The sequence below is a fragment of the Lepidochelys olivacea genome (genome assembly GCF_965140295.1).
Source record: "Lepidochelys olivacea isolate rLepOli2 genome assembly, chromosome: 10".
NCBI lineage: Eukaryota > Metazoa > Chordata > Testudines > Cheloniidae > Lepidochelys > Lepidochelys olivacea.
Window position 1 is genome coordinate 62,466,134 of NC_140420.1, and position 25,051 is coordinate 62,491,184.

At 39.4% G+C, this 25,051-nt stretch overlaps 1 protein-coding gene across 3 annotated transcripts in view; it reads left to right on the plus strand.

Annotated features, from left to right (window-relative positions):
- The window catches only part of MYO5A (myosin VA), a 214,827-nt gene that overhangs the window by 83,716 nt on the left and 106,060 nt on the right, over positions 1 to 25,051 (plus strand). For all 3 annotated transcript variants that reach the window (XM_084640740.1, XM_084640741.1, XM_084640742.1), the window contains exons 2-4: positions 4,786 to 4,896; positions 6,304 to 6,475; positions 20,925 to 21,069. In XM_084640740.1, coding sequence (XP_084496866.1) covers positions 4,786 to 4,896; positions 6,304 to 6,475; positions 20,925 to 21,069 — 428 coding nt within the window. The remainder of the gene's footprint in view (positions 1 to 4,785; positions 4,897 to 6,303; positions 6,476 to 20,924; positions 21,070 to 25,051) is intronic.

Genomic DNA, 25,051 nt, shown 5'->3' on the forward strand with positions numbered 1-25,051 from the left:
TTAAATGTTTAAATCCAAACATCAAAACATCCATCCTCAAACTTGTAAAAATGAATTGAAAACATTTTTATTAATACTTTTATAAAGCTTCCCCACATACCCACCACTAGAGCCAATGTTGTAGGCCTGCACACAGCCTAACCATATCAAAACAGTGTTTAAAATAAATGGATAATTTCCCCTCCATAAACACATGCTATTTCCAACAGATCTCCAAAGATAGACTCTAACAGTGTGGAAATGTCAGTTAAATCCCTCCAGCTTTTAACCCAGTTAAACCGCATTGGGCTATAGATCAAAGAAGATTTCTGTGATGCAGTGTACCGAAAGGACTTTCTGTTTTAAACCTATTGCTGATCAAGCTTTTTCTTAGAAATTAACCCTACTTTTTTCTCCGTTGTCTAATTGGAATGTGTTGGGTTTTTTTTAATGCAGCAAATGTATTCCTACAGTAGATAAATACTGAAGAAAAGTTAATAGGCTTCATATTTTTATTTAATCTGAATGAAAAGAATTGACACATGTCTGTTTGGAGATCAATCTTACATTGACTAAGAGTTCCATCATTTGATTTTGGAATGTGGGCAAGTAACTCTTTAGTAAACCACTCCCTTTCCCAGATTAAATATTTATTCAAGTGCTGTTTGCCTCCCACCAGGTCACAGAAAGTGTCCTGTATGACCTGCAGTATTCCACACATGGGATAGAATAGGAAGATTGCACTGGAAGACTCATCTAAAGGGCTCAATATCTCCTGACTTGACAAACTTTTAAAGTGGCACTTCTTCAGCCTTGTGCAGAGGGGGTGCCCATGGGACCTCTTGCCCCTGAACCAGGCATCATCTTTAATACACAGGTGTGGCCTGTGGAAACTACTTTTCTTAGCATGCAGCACTATGGATTGATTCCAAGATCATGCCTCTCAATTATTAAGAAGTAGTGGGTGAAATCTGCTCTATTTTATGCCAAGTGTGCGGTGCAGCCCTTACGCTTCTGGCAAGTTGCCAATATAGCATCTGGTAGAGCAAATTGTTGTTGCACCTGATCTAGGGGGAGATTTTCAAAGGTATAAATGACAGGCACTTAATCTCCACTGAAAGTCACTGTCTACTTATATACACTAAAAAGTGCAATAGTTATTGTGGCTGTGAACACCTTTATAATACTCAGTCGATATACAGCTTAACCATTTGAAACTAGTACAGAAAAGTGACCCAATTGGTTGTCACAATCCAGTTATCAGAGAAATCTTTTGTCTTCGTATATTCTACACTTTTCTGATTAGTCAGACACAGCTATTTCAGGAATGGTTCAACTAGTAAGCAATTTAAATGTGAGGGGATGCTTTCTTCAGATTTTTCTTCTCCAGTTCAGAATAATGTATTTTCCAAATAGTTGATGTGACTGCATACATTTCATAAGACTTTGGCCTAACTAAATATTTGAACAATAGAAAATACAGCTGGACAACATGAAAAGCAATGTGATTTTATGGAAAATAGGTCTCCTCAAATTTGGGATTCTTTTTTGATGATAGGTTTCAGAGTAACAGCCGTGTTAGTCTGTATTCGCAAAAAGAAAAGGAGTACTTGTGGCACCTTAGAGACTAACCAATTTATTAGAGCATAAGCTTTCGTGAGCTACAGCTCACTCACGAAAGCTTATGCTCTAATAAATTGGTTAGTCTCTAAGGTGCCACAAGTACTCCTTTTCTTTTTTTGATGATATTACATGTTTGTTTGATTAAAAATAGAACTGGTTTAAAATTTTCAAACAGAACAGTTTTCCATCAGAAAATGTGGATTTAACAGGATCAAAATGTCCACAGGCAACCAGGCAGGCTGTTTGGCAGGTGGGCAGACTCCCTAGCTACCTGGCCAGACAGGCTGCCCAGCTAACACATAATACATTATATAAAAGTAAAATCATTTTGACTTTGACATTATTTTATTATACATTTTAATATTATAAAAGTTGAGTAATAAAAATCAGTTTGCCCAATAGTTAAGAACAAAACTATTTCAGCCTTATCAAAAGGAAATTAAATGAAGGGTTTCAATTTTTCCGAAATATTGGAATTTTGTTCTGCAGGACATTTTGAAATTCTGAATTTTGGTCTGTCATAATTTTTTTTATTTTATTTATTTATTTTTTTAATTTTAGAATTTCCAGCACAGTGAGAATTCTGGGTTCTGGCCAGTTCTAGATAATGATAATTGTGTTGACACCATATAATTTGCCTTCTGTAAGGCATTTGACTGAGTCCTGCATGACATTCTCATTAAAAAAAGAGCAGAATACAAAATCATTAAATGGACTAACTACTGGCTAATAGTTGATCTCAAAGTAATTTATAAAGAAGGGGGAGTTATCATTCGTGGTGGGGGAGGGAGTTTCTAGTAGGCACCATCAGGGACAGTTGTTGGACCAGTTCTGATATATTTATCAATGTTTGGGAAAAAATGTAGTCATTGCTGATGAAAATTTGCAGATGATACAAACATTGGTGGAGTATTAATTGATTATAGATAAGGCTACATTTTAGTCATGGGTATTTTTAGTAAAAGTCATGGACAGGTCACGGGCAGTAAACAAAAATTCACAGCCCATGACCTGTCCATGACTTTTACTATACACCCCTTACTAAAACTTGGGCAGGGTCTGCCCAGGGGCATCGTGTGTGCTGGGGGAGAACAGCCTGGGACCCCCGCTGGTGTTGGTGGGGCGTGGGTGGCGGTGCACGACCCAGGACCCCCACTGATGCTGGGGGGAGGGGGTCGGCGGAGCTGACAAGCTCCTTACCTGGCTCTGCTCCTCCCCCGACCAGCAGCAGCAGAGTTTGCGTGTGGGAGGGGGTGGGGGGATGGGGTGAGGTGGCCTCTGGGGGGCTCCTAGGTGGACGCATTACCAGACAGCCCTGTGTGCTGCCTCTGCTCAGAGCGCTGGCTTCGCAGCTCCCATTGGCCAGGAACCGTGGCTAATAGGAGCTGCGGGGGCGGTGCCTGCAGGCAGAGGCAGCACGCAGAGCTGGCCATGCCTCCGCCTAGGAGCTGAGCGAGGGGGATGTTGTCGCTTCTGGGGAGCCCTCCAGGTAAGAGCCACCCAGAGCCTGCCTCACCCTGTCCCGTGCCCCAACTCCCTGCCCCCCACGCCCCAAACTCTGCTGCGGGGGGTGGGGGGCTGGCCTGAGACTTCCCCAGCAGCGGCCGGTATGACTGATGCAGGGGCTGCCTGAGCTGCCCCTGTGCCAGGCACACCGGCCACTGCAGAAGTCATGGAGGTCACGAAAAGTCACAGAATGCGTGACTGCCGTGACAAATTTGCAGCCTTAATTATAGGGACAAGTTCAGTGCTATAGAGTAATCAGGATTGCTTATAAGCTAGGCTCCTTTAAACAACATGCTTTTTACTAAAAGCTAAATGCAAGGTCATACACCTAGGCACAAAGAATCAGACCACTGTCTATCATGCTGACCACTATTGTCTCATTGGAACAATTCACCAAGGGATGTGGTTGATTCTCCATCCCTTGAAGTTTTAAAATCAAGATTGGATGTCTTTCTAAAAATAGGCTCTAGCTCAACCACAAGGTATGGGCTTGTTGCAAGAATTACTGAGGGAAATTATTTGTCTTGTGTCCTGCAGGAGGCCAGACTTAGATGATCATAATGGTGCCTTCTGGCATTAAAGCCTTTGAAAAAGATAATATGGGTAACCAAACCTCCTGCTAGGAAGGCTCTTTCTATCAAGTACACTACTGAACAAGGTGTATTATTGGCTTTTTTGTCATCCTCTGAGCCATTTCATGTTGTGCAATATTGGAGCTAAGAAACGGGAATGGTCTGACCTGGTGGGGAAGCTTGTATGATCCAAAGCTAAGTATAAACCCTGAGAATCACTGGTACAATTAATTGTCAGTTAGAAGTGGATGAACCAGAAGGTTATCAGTCTGTGACTCAATTATTTGAAAAAGTTGCAGCTTCTTCTTTACACTTTTAGTGATACTAATTAAATGCTATGGTTGGAATTGTCCCCTCACTGATGCACACCTGAAAGGAGTAGTCATTGTGTGGCTCACATCTGATTTTGATCTCTTCTACGGGAGCAGGAGGAAAACAGTTACGTTTGGGACATGCAGTATTTTTAAAGTCTGAAAGACAGAGTATTAACATAGATTAAAGTCCATTCATTCTTGTTTAGAGGAGAGCATTCTTTTAATACTTTTGAGATCATCTGTTTTAAATTAGCTAACAAATGCAGTAGCAACAAAGGAAAATGGGTAGTGGCTTTTAAAGCTGTAGCTTATGTTACTCAGCTAGAATTTACCAGACAGATACAGATGAGTATTTTACAAATAGTACACTTTTGCTATATTCTAGTCTTATTCCTAGTTGCATACAGTACTTGCTGAAATTGTCCAACTCACAAATTGTTTGAATTAAATCTATTAGAAAATAAATTCTTGGTTGTTAAAAACATATTTATCTTGTCTGGATTTTCAGAATTGAGCTTATATCTTGCTGAAGTTATGTTTTATTGGAAATGAAGGCTTTGATGTCCTTTGTGAATAGGAAATAAAATTCAGTTTGTATGTATGTCTTTCTCAGTAGATTAGAACAGCCATTATATTAATGATAAACATTTTAGTTTCTGGTGATAGCCATTATTTGAAGGTTCAGATGTTGTCCAAATATATAGGAATAAGGCTTTTGGTGCTGTGTGTGTTAATTTCATTATAAATCATGAGAAATCACTGATCTTTTGCTTGTTGATTTTGTATTGCAGTATGCCAGGGTTTGGATCCCTGATCCAGAGGAAGTCTGGAAGTCAGCAGAACTTCTCAAAGATTACAAAGAAGGAGATAAAGTCATCCAGCTTCGACTCGAAGAGGGAAAGGTAAGGTTACATGTTTGTCGTTAGGCCTACAGCCCTTGATATTGGCTGCAGGCCATTGTATACTAGTATGAAAGGTCAAATTTTCAAAATGAGGCCATATTAACATATGTGCAGTCATTTGGGCTCGTAGTCTTTGAGCCCTTGTACATGACAGGAATTATATAAGTGAAATGCACAACATTTATTCTCACTTGATTTTTTTACACTCCACCTGTCCTATTCTTCCCTCATATTTTATTGTATCTTAATCTTCTGCTAATTCTGTAACTGAAGTCATCATCTTATTTGACATCCCAGTTAGCTGCTGTAGAGATGCTATCACAAGAAGAGAGGAAACATTCTACATATAGAAATTATGATTTCTAGGAGCTCTTATCTTTCTATTAAACATCAGATTATTTTTGTTAAAGAAATTTAAATGTATTGAAGAGGGATGTTTCATCTAAGATACAGTGGCCAATACACCATAGTAAGATCTGCTTTTAGAAATTGAACGTCTACAGAAATTGTTTGTTTTAATTTGTCTTCCCTACACAAACAATATAGATCTGGCTTGCATAAAGATGCCTACAGTAGTTAAATAACATTAAAAGAATATAGAAATAGAGTTGTATCTAAATAGGATGTTTTTCAGTATTTTTTCTAAATGTCATATGATCCTTCAAGACTTTCATATAACAATATAGATGAAAACTGAAAACTACCTTCCCAATTTGGAAGGACTCAGAAATTTCCACTTGCTCTTTCTGAAGCTGCTGCTCACTTGCATGTCACACTTGCAGAATGGGGTTGCATATGTCAATAAAATCAAATTGCATTACAAAAAGGTATCATTGTCAGGAAGGTTAGTGTACTGTTAGAGTTATAGCTTGTATGTCTCTTTGTATATAGCGAGAACTCTGTATTTGTATATATTTTTAAAAAAATTGGATTTAAATATTCTTGTTAGTGTTGCTGTCCCAGCATTCTCACATTGTATTACTGTATGACAATAAGATAGTCAAACTGACTGAAGCAAAGTAAACTATTTTCTCAGTCCATTCTGCGTGAAAGGAAAAAAATAAACAGCATAAATTATTAAAAATTAAATTGGATTTTTAAAATTAGTGTAGTTTTAGTTAAATCTAAATTGGTGTTAGCAACAAGGTAAAAGATTTTATTTTAAAAAGTTAACCTTTAAGGTCCTGCTATGTGTAAGAAATCCTAGTTGGATATTTTCAGTTAAGTTACTGGAGGAAGCATTACAAGCAGAAGGCAACACGTAGGAATGCACAAGACAAGTTAAACTCATTCAGGGAATGATTACTAAAGGAAAAATGGTTGGTGAGACAAAGTGGATGGATAAGCCAAAGATGGAAAATATTAAAATACTTCTTTTCATGTAATATGTGTGTATTTAATTTTCAGGATTTAGAATATTGCCTTGATCCAAAGACCAAGGAACTGCCTCCCTTACGAAACCCTGACATACTTGTTGGTGAAAATGATCTCACAGCACTCAGTTATCTCCATGAACCTGCTGTTCTACACAACCTCAAAGTTCGCTTTATAGATTCAAAACTCATTTATACCTATTGCGGTAAGCACATAACCCGTTTCCTTTATACTATTGCAAGGGACCAATAAAAATAAAAATATTGAAATTGCCATGGGTAGGAAAAAAGAAGGTTGATTATTGATAGGTCTCTGATTTTAAATAAAGTCCTGTTTTCATTAATTATGAGGCACTTTGGGGATCCTTTAGTAAGAAAGGCCTGTGTAGATACAACACATTACTACCTACATCAGGTAGGCCCTGCAACTATGAAGATTCAGAGTAAATCTGCTTCATTTTTATGTGCTTCTAGCTTCCCAAAGGGCTCTGTTTAAAATGGCTGTTCAGAATGCTCACCTTGAGTCATGGGGATTCTTGAATGAACATTGTGTCCCTTACACATGCTTACCTAAGTATGTATATTGGCTGGAGGAGAGCTTTGAAAAATGTAAATGTATCTTTGGAAATGTGTCAGACTAAGTTTATAAAGCCTTTTGTTTGCTGGACTTACTCTTTCACAGTATGGCTAACTTGGTATTGTGCTTGCATTGAGGATTCCAATTACCCTTCCTTTGTACCATTTTCATTCAGTTGAACTGCAGGAATGAGATTATAGCAACTACAGAGAGCGTATGTGCCAGTGTTTGTGTGTTCATAACTGTGCTGTTTGTTAGTGGTAAAGAACATTTAACTCATAGCAGCGTAGATTTGTGATCATACAATATCTGGAAGTATAATTGGCCATAATTAAGGCTAAGATTTTTTCACGTGTATTTTTAGTAAAAGCCATGAACAGGTCACGGGCAGTAAACAAAAATTCACACAGCTGTGACTTGTCCGTTACTTTACTAAAAATAACCGGAGACAGGGCTAGGTAGCGAGGAGGAATGGAGTCCCATGGGGTGGGGACTGAGGGTACTGACATGCCAAGCCCCCCGCAATGGCAGGGGGTACAGCCCTGACTCCAGTGGCCACAGCAGGGGTCACAGCCGCAGGGGGGGACATAGCCCTTGCTCAGAGCTGGCCCAGCTGTGGGAAAGGTGTGTGTGACCTGACTGCAGCCTCCACCAAGCCTCGGCTGCAGGGAGGGGGTGGGCACACGGCCCTGGGAAGCTGCAAGAGGGGTGCGCGGCCCCAGCTGCAACCTCCAGCAAAAGCCTTAGGGCTGGGGCGTGCGGCCCTGGCTGCAGCCCCTGGAGGAAGCGTGGGACTGTGGCGGCAGGGTCCTGATCTCAGCGAGCCCCAGTTGCAGGGCAGGGGTGCGCAGTCCCACCTCCTCCTGAAGCCCTAGAAGTCATGGAGGTCCGGCAAAGTCACAGAATCCTTGCCTGCCATGACCTTCATGACTAAATCGTAGCCTTAGCCATAATTTGTTCAATCAACCAAAACTGGAAGCATTTACTATAATGATGACTTCATCATAATTGCGGTTGAGTGATAAATTTTAAAGGAACATTGTGAATTAGCTTAGGCCAAAAATTTAGATTTCACGCAGTGGGTTTTTTAATTCCAAATCCTGGTATTTATTGAAAATATGTTGCTAAGTCTTAATATAACATTTCAATTAAAACAATTTCATGTTCATTTTTAGATATTTCCTTGTATTTTGTTTTTTAAACATCATGCTAGTGCATGAGAAACGGAAAGTTAAACTAGCTAGCCTGTTTAGACTGCTCAAGGTGAGTAAAATATAAAAAGCGAATTGCATAATTGGTGGGAAGTTAACCAGCTTATGAAAATTCCCGTTAATAGTTGCTGTTAGTAATACAAATCAGGGATATTTCTCCCAAAATATGTGCCGGATTTTCCTGTCATGTAAATCGGTCTGGCTCCAGTGTAGTTAGGTCAATTAATTCTAGTTGTGAATTTGTGCCATGATTTTTACCCATACTGTTTCCCTTTAACTTTTTAATGGACCATTTTAACTTATTTCATTTTTTAATTTAGACTAGTCCATTTTTCTAAGGACAGCCCCAATTTGTTTTGCGCAGAATTCCCAGAGCCTAGGTAGCCATCGTGAATTACCATCGTTTGAGTCTGCTGCTTGCAGTTGGATTTTGTCACTGGGTCGCACTTTGCACTGCTTTAGTATAAATTAGGCTGGGCTGTCATTGAGGGAATCTTGTCACAGGGCAAGGGAGTCTGTGGGTATGGCTACACTACAAAATTAGGTCGATTTTATAGAAGTCGATCTTTAGAAAGTGATTTTATAGTCGATTGTGTATGTCCCCACTAAGCACATTAAGTCGGCGGAATGTGTCCTCAGTACCGTGGCTAGCATTGATTCACGGAGCAGTGCATTGTGGGTAGCTATCCCACAGGTCCCACAGTCTCTGCTGCCCATTAGAATTCTCGGTTAGGATCCCAATGCCGGATGGGGCAAAAACATTGTCGCGGGTGGTTTTGGGTACATGTCATCAGTCTCCCCTCCCTCCGTGAAAGCAATGGCAGACAATCGTATCACGCCTTTTTTCCTGAGTTACCTGTGCAGATGCCATAGCATGGCAAGCATGGAGCCCGCTCAGCTCACCGCTGCTGTTGTGAGCATTGTAAACACCTCGCGCATTATCCTGCAGTATATGCATACCTGGCTAAGAGACGCCAGCACGAGGACGATTGTGAGGAGGACATGGACACATATGTTCCTGAAAGCCGAGGATGTGGCAATTGGGACATCATGGTGGCAGTGGGGCTGGTTGATACAGTGGAATGCCGATTCTGGCCCTGAGATCACAAGCACAGATATCAGCAAATCTTACTGTGGTAGCTGATGTTTTGAAGGCATTTGCAACTTCCTTGGTGCAGTGCCAGTTGAAGACCTTGCTCTGTCCCTCTGTTGGTGCAGAATAGCCATACTTTGAATTTGATTTCAATTCCTAATGTCAATTTCTCACGGTGTCTATTACTGCTGTAGCTCCAGCCATGGTATCAGGAATGGTAGGATTAATGTAGACCTGCAGCCAGGATTTTAGTGATGCAGAGTACAGGCATTGAGACCGTGGTGCCCTGTCTACAGTAACTTGCTACCACTGATGGAACTACACCCAAGGATGGCGATGGAAATTTTTTGAAACAAAAAAGTTTAATGTAGATAAAACCTAATGGCTTGATCTTTCAAACACTTATCAGCAGGTACTGATTTCAGTGGGACTATGCCCACTAGTAAGTGTTCTCAGGATCAGGCTTTAAATTCCCTTGAATCTTACTGACTGTCTTGTGTTTGGGTTGTTTGCAACCCTCTATTTTGTTTGGTATCCATTTAGAAGCTTTAAAAAGGAATTTATTTTTATGCCAGGTTTTTTTTTACATTTGGCAAACATGCTGCTTTTATGTTTTTCCTAGTGTTGCTTCAATTGACTGTACACCAGGCCTCTGCTAATTTTCCCTAATGTCTGGAAGACATGTGGAAAATTACGAAATCTGACAAACCATTAAAGGGCATAAAATGTTTTACGAAAAGGCAAGTTTGCTGAAGTTTGAAGAAGCTCTTCAGCCTTCTAAAAAAGTCTCAGCTGATGAGGATTGTGCAATTTGCATGTTAGGTTTATTAGAAGCGTGTTGATCCAGGGTCTTTTGAAATCTTTAGGTTTCCAAGTGATCAAAGTGCGAACAAATGAGGTTTGATATGATAATTTTTGACATAATAGGACTCCCAGAGCTGCGATCCAAGCTGTTATTGAGTCACTCTTTCTCCTTTACTCCATCACCACAGAATATTCTACATTATGGGAAATGTGAGCACGCACATAGTGTTTTAGGGCTTGTCTACAATTACAGAGCTGTAGTGTAATGAAGATGCTGCTTTCACCAACGGGAGAGCTTCTCCCATTGGTGTAGGTACTCCAGCTCCTTGAGAGGCACTACCTGTGTTGACAGAAGAAGTCCTCCTGTCGACATAGCACTGTTTACACAGAGAGTTACATCAGTATAATAGGCGCCCACACCCCAGAGCAACCTAATTGTACCAACATAAGTTTGTAGTGTAGACCAGGACTTCGCGTAATAGCAAAAAAAAAAAAAAAAAAAAAAAGGGCGGGGGGGGTGTCAATTGTTTGCTTGGTGAAATTCTTAGGAAAAAAACAGTAGTATATTTACTACTTTTTTTCCCACAGATATATCAAATAACTAACATGGTTACAGGGCTAGCTGCATCTTTGACCCCTCTCCGGTCTCTAAGTGCACCCCCTCAAATATTTGGCCTTTTGCCCTTACTTTTCTGGGGTGGGATCCTGCAAATGTCCCACTTTTAGCCTGGGCCCTGGGACATAGCACCCCTATGTTTCAACTGATTACTCCGCCAACCTGATGGGGGTTGTCACCTGCAAGTCTTCACTTTGGGATCTTGTGAGCAATGATTAATATAGATGACCAGATAGCTTTCTCCAGACAAAGCATTGTTTATGTCAGTGGTTCTCAACCAGAGGTATGTGAACCGCTGGGGGTATGGCAGATGTTTTCCAGGCGGTACATCAGTTCTTCTAGATATTTGCCTAGTTTTACAATAGGCAACATAAAAAGCACTAGCAAAGTCAGTAAAAACTAAAATTTCATACAGTGACTTGTTTATATTGCTCTGTATATTATACACTGAAATGCAAGTACAATATTTATATTCCAATTGATTTATTTGATAATTATATGGTATAAATGAGAAAGGAAGCAATTTTTTCAGTAATAGTGTCCTGTGACACTTTTATATTTTTATGTCTGATTTTGTAAGCAAGTAGTTTTGTAGTGAGGTGAAACTTGGGGGTATGCAAGATAAATCAGACACCTGAAAGAGGTACGGTTGTCTGGAAAGGTTGAGAGCCAATGGTTTCTGTATTGCAGTAGGAACAAAGCATAACAAGAGAGAAAATCAAAGATATTAAAACAGAAGGCCTATAGATATGTTTCCTAGGGTATATCCAGGGCTGCCCCTAGACATTGTGGTGCCCTACACAGCCCCCTGCTGCAGTCTCCTGGGATGTAGCTCAGTGGAAGGGGTGGAGTGGGGGGGGGGTGGGACTAGGGCAGAGGTGGGGAAGGGGTGGAGTGGGGGCGGGGCTGGGGCAGAGCAAGGGTGGGAAGAGGCAGGGCGGGACAGGGGCTATGGGGAAGGGGTGGAGTGGGCGTGGGGTGGGAGCGGAGGCAGCTTTCCTGGCCGGCTTAACTGGCCGGAGGATCAGGCTTTCCGCTAGAGCAGCATGCAGCCACATAGGGACACCAGGAAATTTGGGGCAGTTTGGTGCCCCAAATTTCCTGGTGCCCTACGCAGCTGCGTAGTTTGCGTCTGGGTAAGGATGGCCCTAGGTATCTCTACACTGCAAGTAGACACCCGCTGCTGGACTGTGTCAGCTGACTTGGGTTCGGGGTAAGAGGCTGTTAACTGTGGTGTAGACGTTTGGGGCTTGGGCTGACCACACCCGAATGTCTACACCACAATTATACACCCCATTAGTGTGAGCCAGAGTCAGCTGGCATGGGTCAGCCACAAATTTTTAATTACAGTGTAGATGTACCCCTAGAGGCCTGCTATGCCTTAGGCAGGTCTGTCTTCACTCCCTTCCTTGACCTCTGTGGTCTGTGAGAACCACTTCTCATCAATGATTCTCAACAACCACTCTCTCTCTCTCTCTCGGGAATGTCACTTTTAACCCCTCAGAAGCCCTTTGTCTCTTGTTCCCAGTTCTGTGTTGACAGACCTAGGAGGTTGGAGGTGGTACATCAAAGCAAATGGGTCTAGTATTGTCCCTGAAATGTGACTAAATAGGTGGCTATCTGAAGCTATTGCCCTCTTTCCCGCTTGGATGCAACCAGACCTTGCTTGAATTTGTCCCTTGTATTCATATGTTACTGTCTTCTTAAGTCAGAAAAATAGAATATGTAATGTTCATAAGTTATTATAGAACAGCACCAAGTCAGTCATAGGGAAGCCAAGTGAAATGGGTGTGCACTTACAGAACTCAGTTTGCATGTGAAAACCATATGCAGTTACAGTAGAATCTCAGAGTTACAAACACCTCAGGAATGGAGGTTGTTCATAACTCTGAAATGCTCGTAACTCTGAACAAAACGTTAGGGTTGTTCTTTCAAACAACATTGACTTAATACAGCTTTGAAACTTTACTATGCAGAAGAAAAATGCTGCTTTTAACCATCTTAATTTAAATGAAAATGGGGCAGAAACAGTTTCCTTACCTTGTCAAATCTTTTTTTTAACTTTCCTTTTTTTTTTAAGTAGTTTGTTTAACACACTACTGTACTGTACAGTATTTGCTTTTGTTTTTGTGTTTGTTGCCTGATTGTGTACTTCCAGTTCCAAATGAGGTATGTGGTTGACCGGTCAGTTCATAACCCTGGTGTTCATAACTCTGAGGTTCTACTGTACTTTATTTGTATATTCAAACATCAGAATTTGGGCTTTGTCTACACTACAGAACCTGTGTCGGTATAGCTATGTTGGCATAGCCCGCTAGTGTAGCTGCAGTGTACACTGAGAGAAGGAGTGTTCTGCTGGTATAGGAACGCCGCCTTCCTGAACCACCTCTTCTGTCAGCATAGCTGTATCAACAGTGGGTTTTTTGTGAGCATAGCTATGTCATTAGGAGATGTGGGTTTCTTTCAGACCCCTGACCGAGCTAGCTATCCTGGTATATACGTTTTTAGTGTAAACCAGGCTCCAGAAACATATTTGTTGAATTTACATTTTGCATGTTGGCCTTTGAAAAATTGACTCTTTAGTCACCTACTGTACACCCTAGAATGATATAAAGGTAGGTCAAATGAAGACTGAACAGGATTAATTTTCACTTTGATATAATCTTAAATCATTTTAAATTAAAGAAGGCTTGATAATTTTAGTGCAGTAATTGACCTGAGATCTGGAGGTAATTTGTTCAGCTCTGTTCATTATTTCTTCAAATCTGTTCAAATCTGAACAAAGATTTGTGAATGTTAAAAGGGAAAAGTGCATCTCCGTTATTCTAAGAACCTTCTGATAGCCATGTTTAAAGTTCAGTGAACCTTGCTGCTTATGTAACTGATGTATAAAATACTGCCCATTATGCAGTACAATGAGCCTAGATTTAGATAAATATCTAGCCATTTGTAGATTGATGACCACCCTCAAGATGAAAGAATTGGAGCTCTTTAGTTTGCGTGTATACAGGAAGAATCATATTAGCAACTGAGGGGTGCAAATTTAATATAATAAAAGAAAATGAAATGTTACCATGACCCTTGCATTAGTAGATTTATGTATTTCTTAAGGAAAATCCAGTGCAATTAAGATGGTTGTGACACAAAGTAGTAATTTTTGATAATATTTTTATGAAGCCTACATCTGCCTCAGTTTGTCCTATATTTTGCATTGCTACCCAGTGTGGGGTAGGGGGTGGGAAGGATTAAGTTTGCTCTCGGGGCAGACTAAGAGATGTAGGTGTGTGTGTCACCTCCCTGTCTGGATGGAATGAAGAATCTTCAAGGAACTGGTTAAAACTCACCCAGATCAACATGGAGGTCCAGAGAGACAATACAAGCACCAATGACTCATGGATTTCCCCACCTCTCAGCAGGGAAGCTGACTAGAAACCCTCAACTCAAGATCAAAGGACTTGAAGGTGTGTGGTCAGGGAGTAAAATGTGGGTTCTGGAACAAGTCTGGGCTCTCTCCCCACAGAATTGACTAAGGAAGTCAGAGAGAAAGCCAGAGAGCCTGAAAATGAAGTTCACTACAGTTTGGCTGGTGAATTGCTCTGGAATGACCAGGGTAGACTGTACTTAAACTTTAATGTTTCTATGCTAACCTAAGGATGTTCTATGCTGTGTTCCCCTTGACTAATAAATCCTACTGTTTTGAAAATGCTGCTGGAATGTCACTGTAAATACTTGTTGAGGTGCATTAATCCCTGAAGTCTCTACCAGTAGTCTGTCTCAGTTGGACTTGCAGGACAGAGCTCATGGTGTGAAGCGGGAGCACTAAAGTCCCAGAGGTTCAGTCTCAAGAGGCGGTGAAGCCCTGTGGCCTACCTTAAAGGAAGAGTGACACCCCTTGGAGTCTGGCACACTGAAGGGGTTCCCTCAAGAGACTGATCCAAGTTAAGGAAGTAGCACTGATGCTGTGGGTATGGATGGAACCAAAAAAGTTCCATAGAAATTATTCTTAAAACCAGTAAAATTTATTAGTGAATTATGTCCTGCTATGGTATTTTATAGGTTGGCTTAAAAATTCTGTAGAAAGTGTATATAATTCTTTATTCAATTCTCTAGGGCTTTTCCATGAGGGATATTATTTGTCTTCTGAATCTATTCTGAAATGAAGTAATTTAGTATATTAAAGTCTGGACATTTGGCTTTGTTTTAGCTCAATGAGATTATTTTTGCCAGCATAGCCCAAAGCTGGATGGGATTGTTTTGAAGTTGCATAAAATCTGTGGTGTCTCATTGATTTGTTCCACGAGTCTGAGTAGTTTTAAGAAATTTTTTCTATGTTTATCACTGTTGAAGGCAAACTCCTCTCTAAGATGTCTAACAGATGTCTGAAACTAGGGAAGGAAGATATCTAGTATATTTCAAGTTGCAAAAAACTATTCCTGTTTGTTGCTAGATATGTAATTGTGTTTCTCAAAGTAAAAAATTATTAGTCATTTCAAATCATAACTATAAACTTAGACAATTTATATGAAGTTCAGTGCATTATTATGTATTTCTTAGCAGTTGTATAAATTGATGGGAACAACAGCCACATGATTTATTAATCTCTGAAATGAGCAGAGAATCTAATTGCTCATTTAGCTGTGGGAATCCAGTGACAAAGCATTGCTAGTGAAGAGAGTGACTGTGTCCCAAAATGTTTCTACGGCTTGAGTCAGTTGTTAGGCTGAGAGTCTTTATACTTGAGGCAGCGTAAGGATGCTTATGTTTGATTATTGCTTAATAAGTGCAAGGGGTATAAATAGTCTGTGGAGTCACTTGTATAGGAAGTTTAAAAATGGATCAATGACTATAAGTAGTTGGGTCCTCCATTGCAGCCATTTTATATATGGAGTTTTTCTTTGGGAAACTGTTAATAGCAGCCGAGTGTGTAAATGTAAGAGTAAGAGGCAAGAGTAAGAAGAAAAGGACAGAAATTCTCAAGGAATACTAAAGGAATACATCTCTGGAAGAAGTGAGAAGGAAGGAGACTCAACAAAGACCATTTATTGTAGCCATTTTTTGTATGATAAATTTTCTTAGGGAACAACATGTTTTACTTAAATCTGATGTGAAAAACATTACCCTCATCCAGTTCTTTTGAGAAATCCTCAGAAGGGTAAAGCTTTTTATTAGGGCTGTCGATTAATCACAGTGAACTCACGCAATTAACGCAAAAAAATTAATCATGATTAATCGCAGTTTTAATCGCACTGTTAAGCAATAGAATACCAATTGAAATTTATTAAATATTTTGGATGTTTTTCTACATTTTCATATATATTCTGTGTTGTAATTGAAATCAAAGTGTATATTATTTTTATCATAAATATTTGCACTGTAAAAATGATAAACAAAAGAAATAATATTTTTCAATTCACTTCATACAAATACTGTAGTATAATCTCTTTGTGGTGAAAGTGCCCTCAAAAATAAATATAAAGTGAGCACTATACACTTTGTATTCTGTGTTGTAATTGAAATCAATATATTTGAAAATGTAGAAAACATCCAAAAATATTTAAATAGTAGTCTATTATTGTTTAACACTCTGATTAATCATGATTAATTTTTTTTAATCCATTGACAGCCCTACTTTTTTTTTTTCCTGTGTAGGAAAATATAAAGTCAAAAGGTTACCTTGGACTAGGATCAGCTAAAATAGCTTCAGCCCTTGGCGTTTTTGTTTGTTAGCACTAATAATTTATTGATTCAGATTAGAAATTGGAATTTTTTTTTCTGTACTGAAACAGACCTGTACTATTGTTTGTTTGTAAGTCTCTTTGCCAGTTCCACCAATGCCAGTGTCAATGAGATATTGAGGCTAACATGCTTGTACCATTACTCCCCCATGTCTCTTCACAGTGTTGTAATCACTGTGCTTTCCTGCAGTTTGCAAGAGGTGGCAAACAGCCTCCTATTAGACAAGCAAGATATTTCTGAGGGCAGTTTATGGGAAGTGCTTCAGTAGCTAACAAGCAGCTGACACCCTTCTTCTCCAATACTGGAGAAGAATATTGGAGCTCATCCATATTGGAGCTCATCCATCATCAGTGAGACATGAGTTTGCTCCTAAGAACATAAGAATGGCCATCCTGCATCAGACCAATGCTCCATCTAGCCCAGTGTCCTGTCTTTGACAGTGGCCAGTGCCAGATGCTTCAGAGGGAATGAACAGAACTGGGCAATTACTGAGAGATCCGTTTTCTGTCTTCCAGTCCCAGCTTTTGGCAGTCAGAGGTTTAGGGACACCCAGAGAACGGGGTTGCGTCCCTGACCACCTTGGCTAATAGCTATTGATGGACCTATCCTCCATGAACTTATCTAATTCTTTTTTTGAACCCAGTTACACTTTTGGCCTTCACAACATCCCCTGCAATAAATTCTGTTCTGTGAAGGGGTAAATAACACTTCCTTATTCACATTCTCCACACCATATGATTTTATAGACCTCTCTCATGGCACCCCTTAGTCATCTCTTTTCTAAACTGAATAGTCCCAGTCTTTTCAATCTCTCCTCGTATGAAAGCTGTTCCATACCCCTAATAATTTTGTTGCCCTTTTCTGTACCTTTTCCAATTCAAATCTATCTTTTTTGAGATGGGGCAACCAGAACTAAACGCAGTATTCAAAATGTGGACTTTCCATGGATTTATGTAGTGGCACTATGATATTTTCTGTCTTATTATCTATCCCTTTCCTAATGGTTCCTAACATTTTGTTAGCTTTTATGACTGCTGCTGCCTGTTGAGTGGATGTTTTCAGAGAACTATCCAGAATGACCCCAAGATCTTTCTTGAATAGTAACAGCTAATTTAGACCCATCATTTTGTGTATATAGTTGGGATTATGTTTTTCCAATGCTCATTACTGCGCATTTATCAACATTAAATTTCTTCTGCCATTTTGTTGCCAAGTCACTCTGTTTTGTGAGATCTCTTGTCACTCTTCACAGTCTGCCTTGGACTTAACTATCTTGAATAATTTTGTATTGTCTACAAAATTTGCCACCTCTCTGTTTCTCCCTTTTTCAAGGTCATTTATGAATATGTTGAACAGCACTGGTCCCAGTACAGTTCCTTGGGGGACACGACTGTTTGTCTCTCCACTGTGAAAACTACCATTTATTCCTATCCTTTTCCCCCTATCTTTTAACCAGTTACTGATCCATGGGAGGACCTTCCCTCTTGTCCCATGACTGTCAGCTTTGCTTAAGAGCCTTTGGTGAGGGACCTTGTAAAGGCCTTCTGAAAGTCCAAGTATACTATGTCCCCTAGATCACCTTTGTCCACAAGCTTGTTGACAACCTTAAAGAATTCTAATAGATTGGAGGCACGATTTCCATTTACAAAAGCCATGTTGACTCTTCCCCAATGCATCATGTTCATCTGTGTGTCTGATAATACTATTCTTTATTATAGTTTCAACCTAGTTGCCTGGTACTGAAATTAGGTTTACTGACCTGTAATTGCCAGGATCAACTCTGGAGCCTGTTTTTAAAAAAATGGTGTTATATTAGTTAACCTCCAGTTATCTGGTACAGAGGTGGATTTAAGTAATAAGTTACCTACCCTAGTTGTTAATTCTGCAATTTCATATTTGAGTTCCTTCAGAACTCTTGGGTAAATGCTATCTGGTCCTGGTGATGTATTAGTTTAATTTATCAGTTTGTTCTATAACCTCCTTTATTGACACCTCAATCAAGGATAGTTCCTCAGATTTGTTACCTAAAAAGAATGGCTCAGGTATGGGAATCTCCCTCACATCCTCTGCAGAGAAGTCTGATGCAAAGAATTCATTTAGCTTATCCACAATGGCCTTGTATTCCTTGAGTGCACCTTTACCACTTCCATTGTCCAGTGGTGCCACTGATTGATTGATTGTCTGGCTTCCTGCTTCTGATGTACTTAAAAAAAATTGCTATTAGGTTTTCAGTCTTTTGCTAGTTGCTCTTCATATTCTTTTTTGATCTGCCTAATTATATTTTTACCCTTGACTTGCCAGAGTTTCTGTTTCTTTCTATCTCCCTCAGTAGGATTTGACTTCCAATTTTTAAAGGATGCCTTTTTGTCTCTAACCACCTCTTTTAGTCTGTTGTTTAGCCATGGTGGCATTTTTTTGGTTCTCTTGCTGTTTTTTTTAATTTGGGTTACACATTTCATTTGAGTTTCTATTATGGTAGTTTTAAAAAGTTTCCATGTAGGTATTTCACTCTTTGGCTGTTCCTTTTAATTTCCAGCTAACTAACTTCCTCATTTTTGTGTCGTTCCCCTTTTTTTGAAGTTAAATGCTACTGTGGTGGGTTCCTTTGGTATTTTTCCCTTTACAAGGATGTTACATTTAATAACATTATGCTCACTATTACTGAGCAGTTCAGCTATATTAATTTCTTGCATCAGATCCTGGTCCCAGCCTCTTCATTGTGCAACTAGCTTAACTGTAGTCTTATTTATTTTTAATTTTGTGTGGGTGAATCTGGCTTTGCTGAGACGCCTAGAATGGTCTGGGCAGGCATTGTTCATCCTTCTGCACAAAGATCTGCCAGTGCACCTTAATCCTGATTTGTAGCACCTCGACTGTTCCATTCCTGTGCTCCTACCCAGCTCTGCCAGTGTACCTTGATACTGGTCTGTAACACCTCTGCTATTCCATTTCTGGGCTTCAGTCAAACTCAGACTACAAATTGTTTGGTACATCTGTGATGGGGACTAGAATATGATCCAGTTATTTCCTTCTAACTAACTTTTTATTAGCTGCTCATATTTTCAGTTGCAGGATTTATAAAATTGGCACCTAAAAAAATTCCCTTAACTTGCAGGTGGGTAGGTGTGCATGTGTTCATTCTTGACTCCTCATTAAATCATAAGGGCTTCGCATCTTTTTTTAAAAAAAATAATAGCGACTTTAAGTTCAAGTCCCTGAGTAATCCCAGTGAAGTCATGGCTGATGGAAAAACACTGAGGTCTTTGTATCACAGATTACATAGTTATGTCTTGATGTATAACATGTAATATATTTAACGGAGCAGAAGAGAATCCTTCCAATCCTTTTCTGAAAAGTATTTGCTCATTAGAAAGCTTGTCTGTATTTTTATTTTGTTGTTTGCTTGATCTGTAAATATATGACATGATTTAGTCGTCTGTAAAACTGGGATGATATTTGGAGCAGCAGGTCCAGATTTCAGATGCCTTTTCTTTGCTATTCCAAGAAAAATGTTCCACCTACTTTATGTCTCAGTCATAATATTTAGGCCCGTTCAGTGTCTGAATTACAGACTTTTAGTGCTTTATTGAAAAAGTGAAGGTTGATTTCTGAGTATATTTAGATATGACACTGCTATAGAAATATCTGGTATGGGGGAATGAGGTAGATACCTTCATTCAAGTTGTCTTTCATAGAATGATCCCTGGTGTGCTTATTAGACGGCCACAGCTAGGGTTACAGATTCTTTCTGTCCACATGGCAACTGCTTCCCTACATGGCAGTCGTGAGAGACTTGAAATGGGAGATATAGTAAGTTACAAATATTGGCCTGACTTTCAGCTTGGTCTGAAATAATTGTGGGAGTGTGTTATAGCACTTTTAAATGTCTAACTATTTGTTTTCAAAGTTCAGTCAGGAGGCTAGGTGTGCCAGCTCTATGCAGTACACGTACATTTATTTCTGAGCACTTGTTGGAGGCCACTATTCAAAATCCGGCCATTGTTTATTAGAAATATTTATACCAAATTTCTAATACTAGTTCTTTTATACTAAAAATTTATAATATTGGCATGTGATGCCATAACATCATGCACAAATGGTTGACATGTCTGACATCATTAAGCCATTATGGGAGAAGTGGGCATTATTTTATTTCAGAGCCTTTCTGTTAGATCCCAACAATTGTAACTGAGCAAATCAGAGGCCATGATTTATAATAAAAGATGGGAAGTACAGTCCTCACTGATCTTGTTACTGGATAGAGCTGGCCGTTCATCATCAGTCAATGTCAGGCTGACTTACTCTAAATTCAAGCAATATTTCATTCTTCAAACCCAAAACTTTAAAAATGGGGAAAGGGTAAAAGTCCTCCCTGGCAATTTTCTTACAAGCAAGAAAGTAAACTGTGTTCAAACTTTCAGGATTCAAATTTAGTACCTAATCCAAAACCCATCAAAATATTGTCTTTCCATTTACTTCAGTGGGCTTTGGATCAGGTCTTTATTCTCCTCCAAGCTAAACATTTAAGAAAGATTAAAACAACATACACCTGGCTTTTGACACTTTTACATTTCTAAGTCAGCCATTATTAATAGCTTTTGTTTCATTTCTTTTGTAGGTATCGTCTTGGTAGCCATAAATCCTTATGAGCAGCTACCTATCTATGGCGAAGATATCATCAATGCATACAGTGGTCAGAATATGGGGGATATGGATCCACACATCTTTGCTGTGGCTGAAGAAGCATATAAACAGATGGCCAGGTTTGTGAAAAAACAACCTTTGAATTCTGTGTTTCCCATAGGAATGAGGTCTTAAGTTCCCAGTCAGTGGGCTTGATTTTGCTTTTATTTGTACTTAGTAGATGGTGTTAAGTCTGTTTGTTCCACTGTTTTATTAAATTTCAAAGCTAAAACCCATGAAATTAGCAAAACAATAAAAACAATCTTTTGTCTCTTACAGACAGTACTCATTTGATAGGTAATGAGAAGGATCCATTGGAACTGTTCCGAATTTAGGTTTAAAATTTGATCAGATCTGTAAGGGACAATGTTGTTTCAGACTGATAAGTAATAGAGGGCTATTTTTGGACCACTAACTATTTTTAAGGAACAAATAATTGTGCTTTAAGAATGCAAATATTTTACAGTATTTACGTATAATCCCAACAGAAAAGATAGTTAATCTATGGGTAATCTTAACAATACCCAGACTTTGGAGAACTGTCTCTTACCCATATCAGTGAAGCCAGAGCTGTACAATTTGGGTTTGGAAAATAACTCAGCATCCAGTATTTTAAGGGGCAAAAGAAAATTACATAGAGAGTGTCTGAAGGGTACAGATACGTGAAATTAAAATACTGTAATGATGCCACTACTGCAAGACAGTGAATTCTTACTTTAAGTGTTCTTTGAAAATGGATTGTTCAACCTAGGAAAGTGGACTGTGAAATCCAGCCTGTCTCTCTCAAGGTCATGCCAACCTGACAATTTGAAATATTTCAGTTTTTTGAAAGGGTGTGTACAGTTCATGTACAGTTAACAAAATTGATCCTCATGTCCTATTGTTATGGATAGAAGTTTTTTACATCCTTGTCCTTCAAGACATATAGCCAGTAAACAAGATGGCTGAGTTTTTCATTGTGGTGTGGCAATTATGCAGTACCCTCTGAGAATGGAGCAGAGCGCAGATGGGGTGAAAGTGATGAGATGGACACCTTAGTTTAACTGCATGCTCAGTTAAGAATGTGTAAGGGAAAAGGAGAGAATAATATGCTTAAAGGGCAGAAGCCTGGTGAGTCCTCTATGTGAAACACTGAGTTGCATGTTGACCACATAATACACCCATTTCAAAAGAATAGTAGAGCATGGTGTAGTAAGTGTTGATGTAGCATGTTCATAGACTGCTACTGTCTTGAAATACCCGACATAAAGACTGCTATGTATACCTTGCATACATGTACATGCTTTTTCACAGCAGTCTTTATGTCGGGTATTTCAAGACAGTAGCAGTCTATGAGTGAGCTACATAAGGTACCCAACATCTAGATTGCTATGTGTATTTCAAGAACTTGACTTGGAATCTACACTCCACCTCCAAGCATCCCAAGGACGAAGAGGGGAACAAAGAACCAAAGAACAAAATAATGCCAAGCTGTCACGGATGTACCATCTGCTGATTAAACATCACTTCAAACGAGGGAACAGTGATTGAATGTCACTTCAAACGTAAAAGCAGCGTGATGAAGCAAATTCCATAGACTGGTATAGGAGTGAATTCCTATAAAAACAGAACCTAAAAACTGAGAACTTTGAGTCTGGTTCTGCAACCATCCTCAAGGAGCATCAGATAATATAACATTGCCCGCATTCTCCACCAATTATGTTATACCAATAAAATAAAAACCAGGAGGATCTTATTAAAGGGGATAAGGCAAAATGCCACATTTATTGTGAATACAGGACGAATCAGAGTAAGCAATCAGTTATAGCTATAACATTTCATTCACTCACACACACCATACACACACAAGTTCTGCAAAGTTGTTATAGTTACCAGCCTACGGGTTGCTCGTGCCAAGTCACTGGCCAGGTAGCCTAGACACAAGGGTGGAGCCGAGTCTTGTCAGATGCACATCTGATGCTCCTGGAGGGTGGTTGGAGAACCAGACTCAAAGTTCTCAGTTTTTAGGTTCTGTTTTTATAGGACTTCACTCCTATACCAGTCTATGGAATCTGCTTCATTACGCTGCTTTTATGTTCGAAGTGATAATCAATCACTGTTCCCACGTTTGAAGTAATGTTTAATCAGCAGATAGTACGTCTATGACAGCTCAGTGTTATTTTGTTCTTTGGTTCTTCATTCCCCTCTTTGCCCTTGGGGTGCTTGGGGGTGGAGTGTAGATTCCGGTTTGCCCTCGGGGTCACCCGGTCATTTCACTCCATACATTCTTCAGCCATGTGATATTGGGATTGTAATTCTCAAGCCGGCATTTCTAATCTTTTATCACCCGTTCAAGCCAAACATACATTTGCATTCACCCTCTATTTCACTTTAAAATATTTCTTATTACATGTCTATTTTATTACCTATCCTTCCTTTAACATAGCCCTTCCACAACTACTGGGGTATGCCAGGCCTCAATAGATCTGTCCATACTACTCGCTACACAGGAAAAGAAAACAAGCAAGATAAAGAGTACCAAGGGTGAGAGCCAACAAAACTTATTGTTGTGTTCTGGAGGACAGTTGTTTTTACGAAGTTCTTATCACTTCTTAGAACAGACTCTTTGTCTAGGGATGTGCTGGTACAATTAGCACCAACCTTGTAAATTTTACAAAGAGGCATTTATTTCAATTAGTGCAGCCTTGGTGTCTTAGCTGGGAAACATATCTCTTTCTAATGTTCAGGCTCAGCCTAGGGCCTGGATTTAAATTTTAATCCAACACAGCAGTCTGTATGTCGGGTATTTCAAGACAGTAGCAGGCTATGAGTGAGCTACATAAGGTACCTGACATCTGGATTGCTAGGTATATTTGAAGAAGTTGGCTTCGACTAAAGAGGTGTGTATAGAATTTGGTGTGGATGAAATAGCAATCATATTTTCGCTTATAGCTGCTTCCATCTGGGGGACTCATTACTTTACAGACATTAATGAATTAACCCTTGTAAATGGCTGTGAGGTGGTAATTTATTTCTGTTACGCAGAAGGGGAACTGAGACAAACAGGCAATAAGTGACTTGCCCAAGGTTACCCAGTCTATGGCAGTGTGACCTCCAGTCTTGTGCCTTAACCCAACACCATCCTTCCTCCAGCAATATTTCAGTAGTTCCAATTTCTCGAATAATAACTAATTTCTTTTAGAATGCGTTATGAGATGTTAACAGATGTGGAAATGATATTTTAAAATATTTAGCACTAATAAACTGAAATAATTTGTTTGTGTGCCTAGAGAATGTTATAACAAATTTATTCCTTTGTGAATTTATTTATAAAAGTTACTGTCATTTAAAGTGTAATTTAAGCATACGTTGGAATTATAGGTGAGTATTTCAGCACCCCATTCATTAAATAACTATACAGAATTTCTCTGCACTGAAGTAGTGAGCTACTTGTTTACATATTATGCCTATTCTTAAGTGCTTTTTTCCTTTCTCCATTTTGTACTACTTATCTTTTCTTCCGTTTGCCCTTGACTCTTTATTTAACATGCCTAATGTGTTGTCTCTTTATGTCCAAGTTCTTAGTCCCTTAGTATTATTAATTTTTTTTATGATGATGCATATTATCCTCCTCTTTGTGGCTTCTCTCTGGGCCATTACTGCTTTAATCTCACTTTTATTTGCATTCTTTAGCTATGGAGGCTAAAATCCATAATACATATTAAAATTGCAATTTGTCTGTTGGATTTTTTTAAAAAAATAGGTTAAGTCATCATAGGCTTTAAGGCCAGAAGGGACCATCATGACCATCTAGTCTGACATCCTGCACATTGCAGGCCATAGAACCTTACCCACCCACTCCTATAATAGATCCATAATCTCTGGCTGAGTTACTGAAATCCTCAAATCATGATTTAAAGACTTCAAGTTACAGAAAATGCACCATTTACACTACTTTAAACCTGCAAGTGACCCATGACCCATACTATAGAGGAAGATGCAAACCCCCAGAGTCCCTGCCAATATGATCCAGGGGAAAATTCCTTTCCGACCCCAAATATGGCAATCAATTAGACCCTGAAT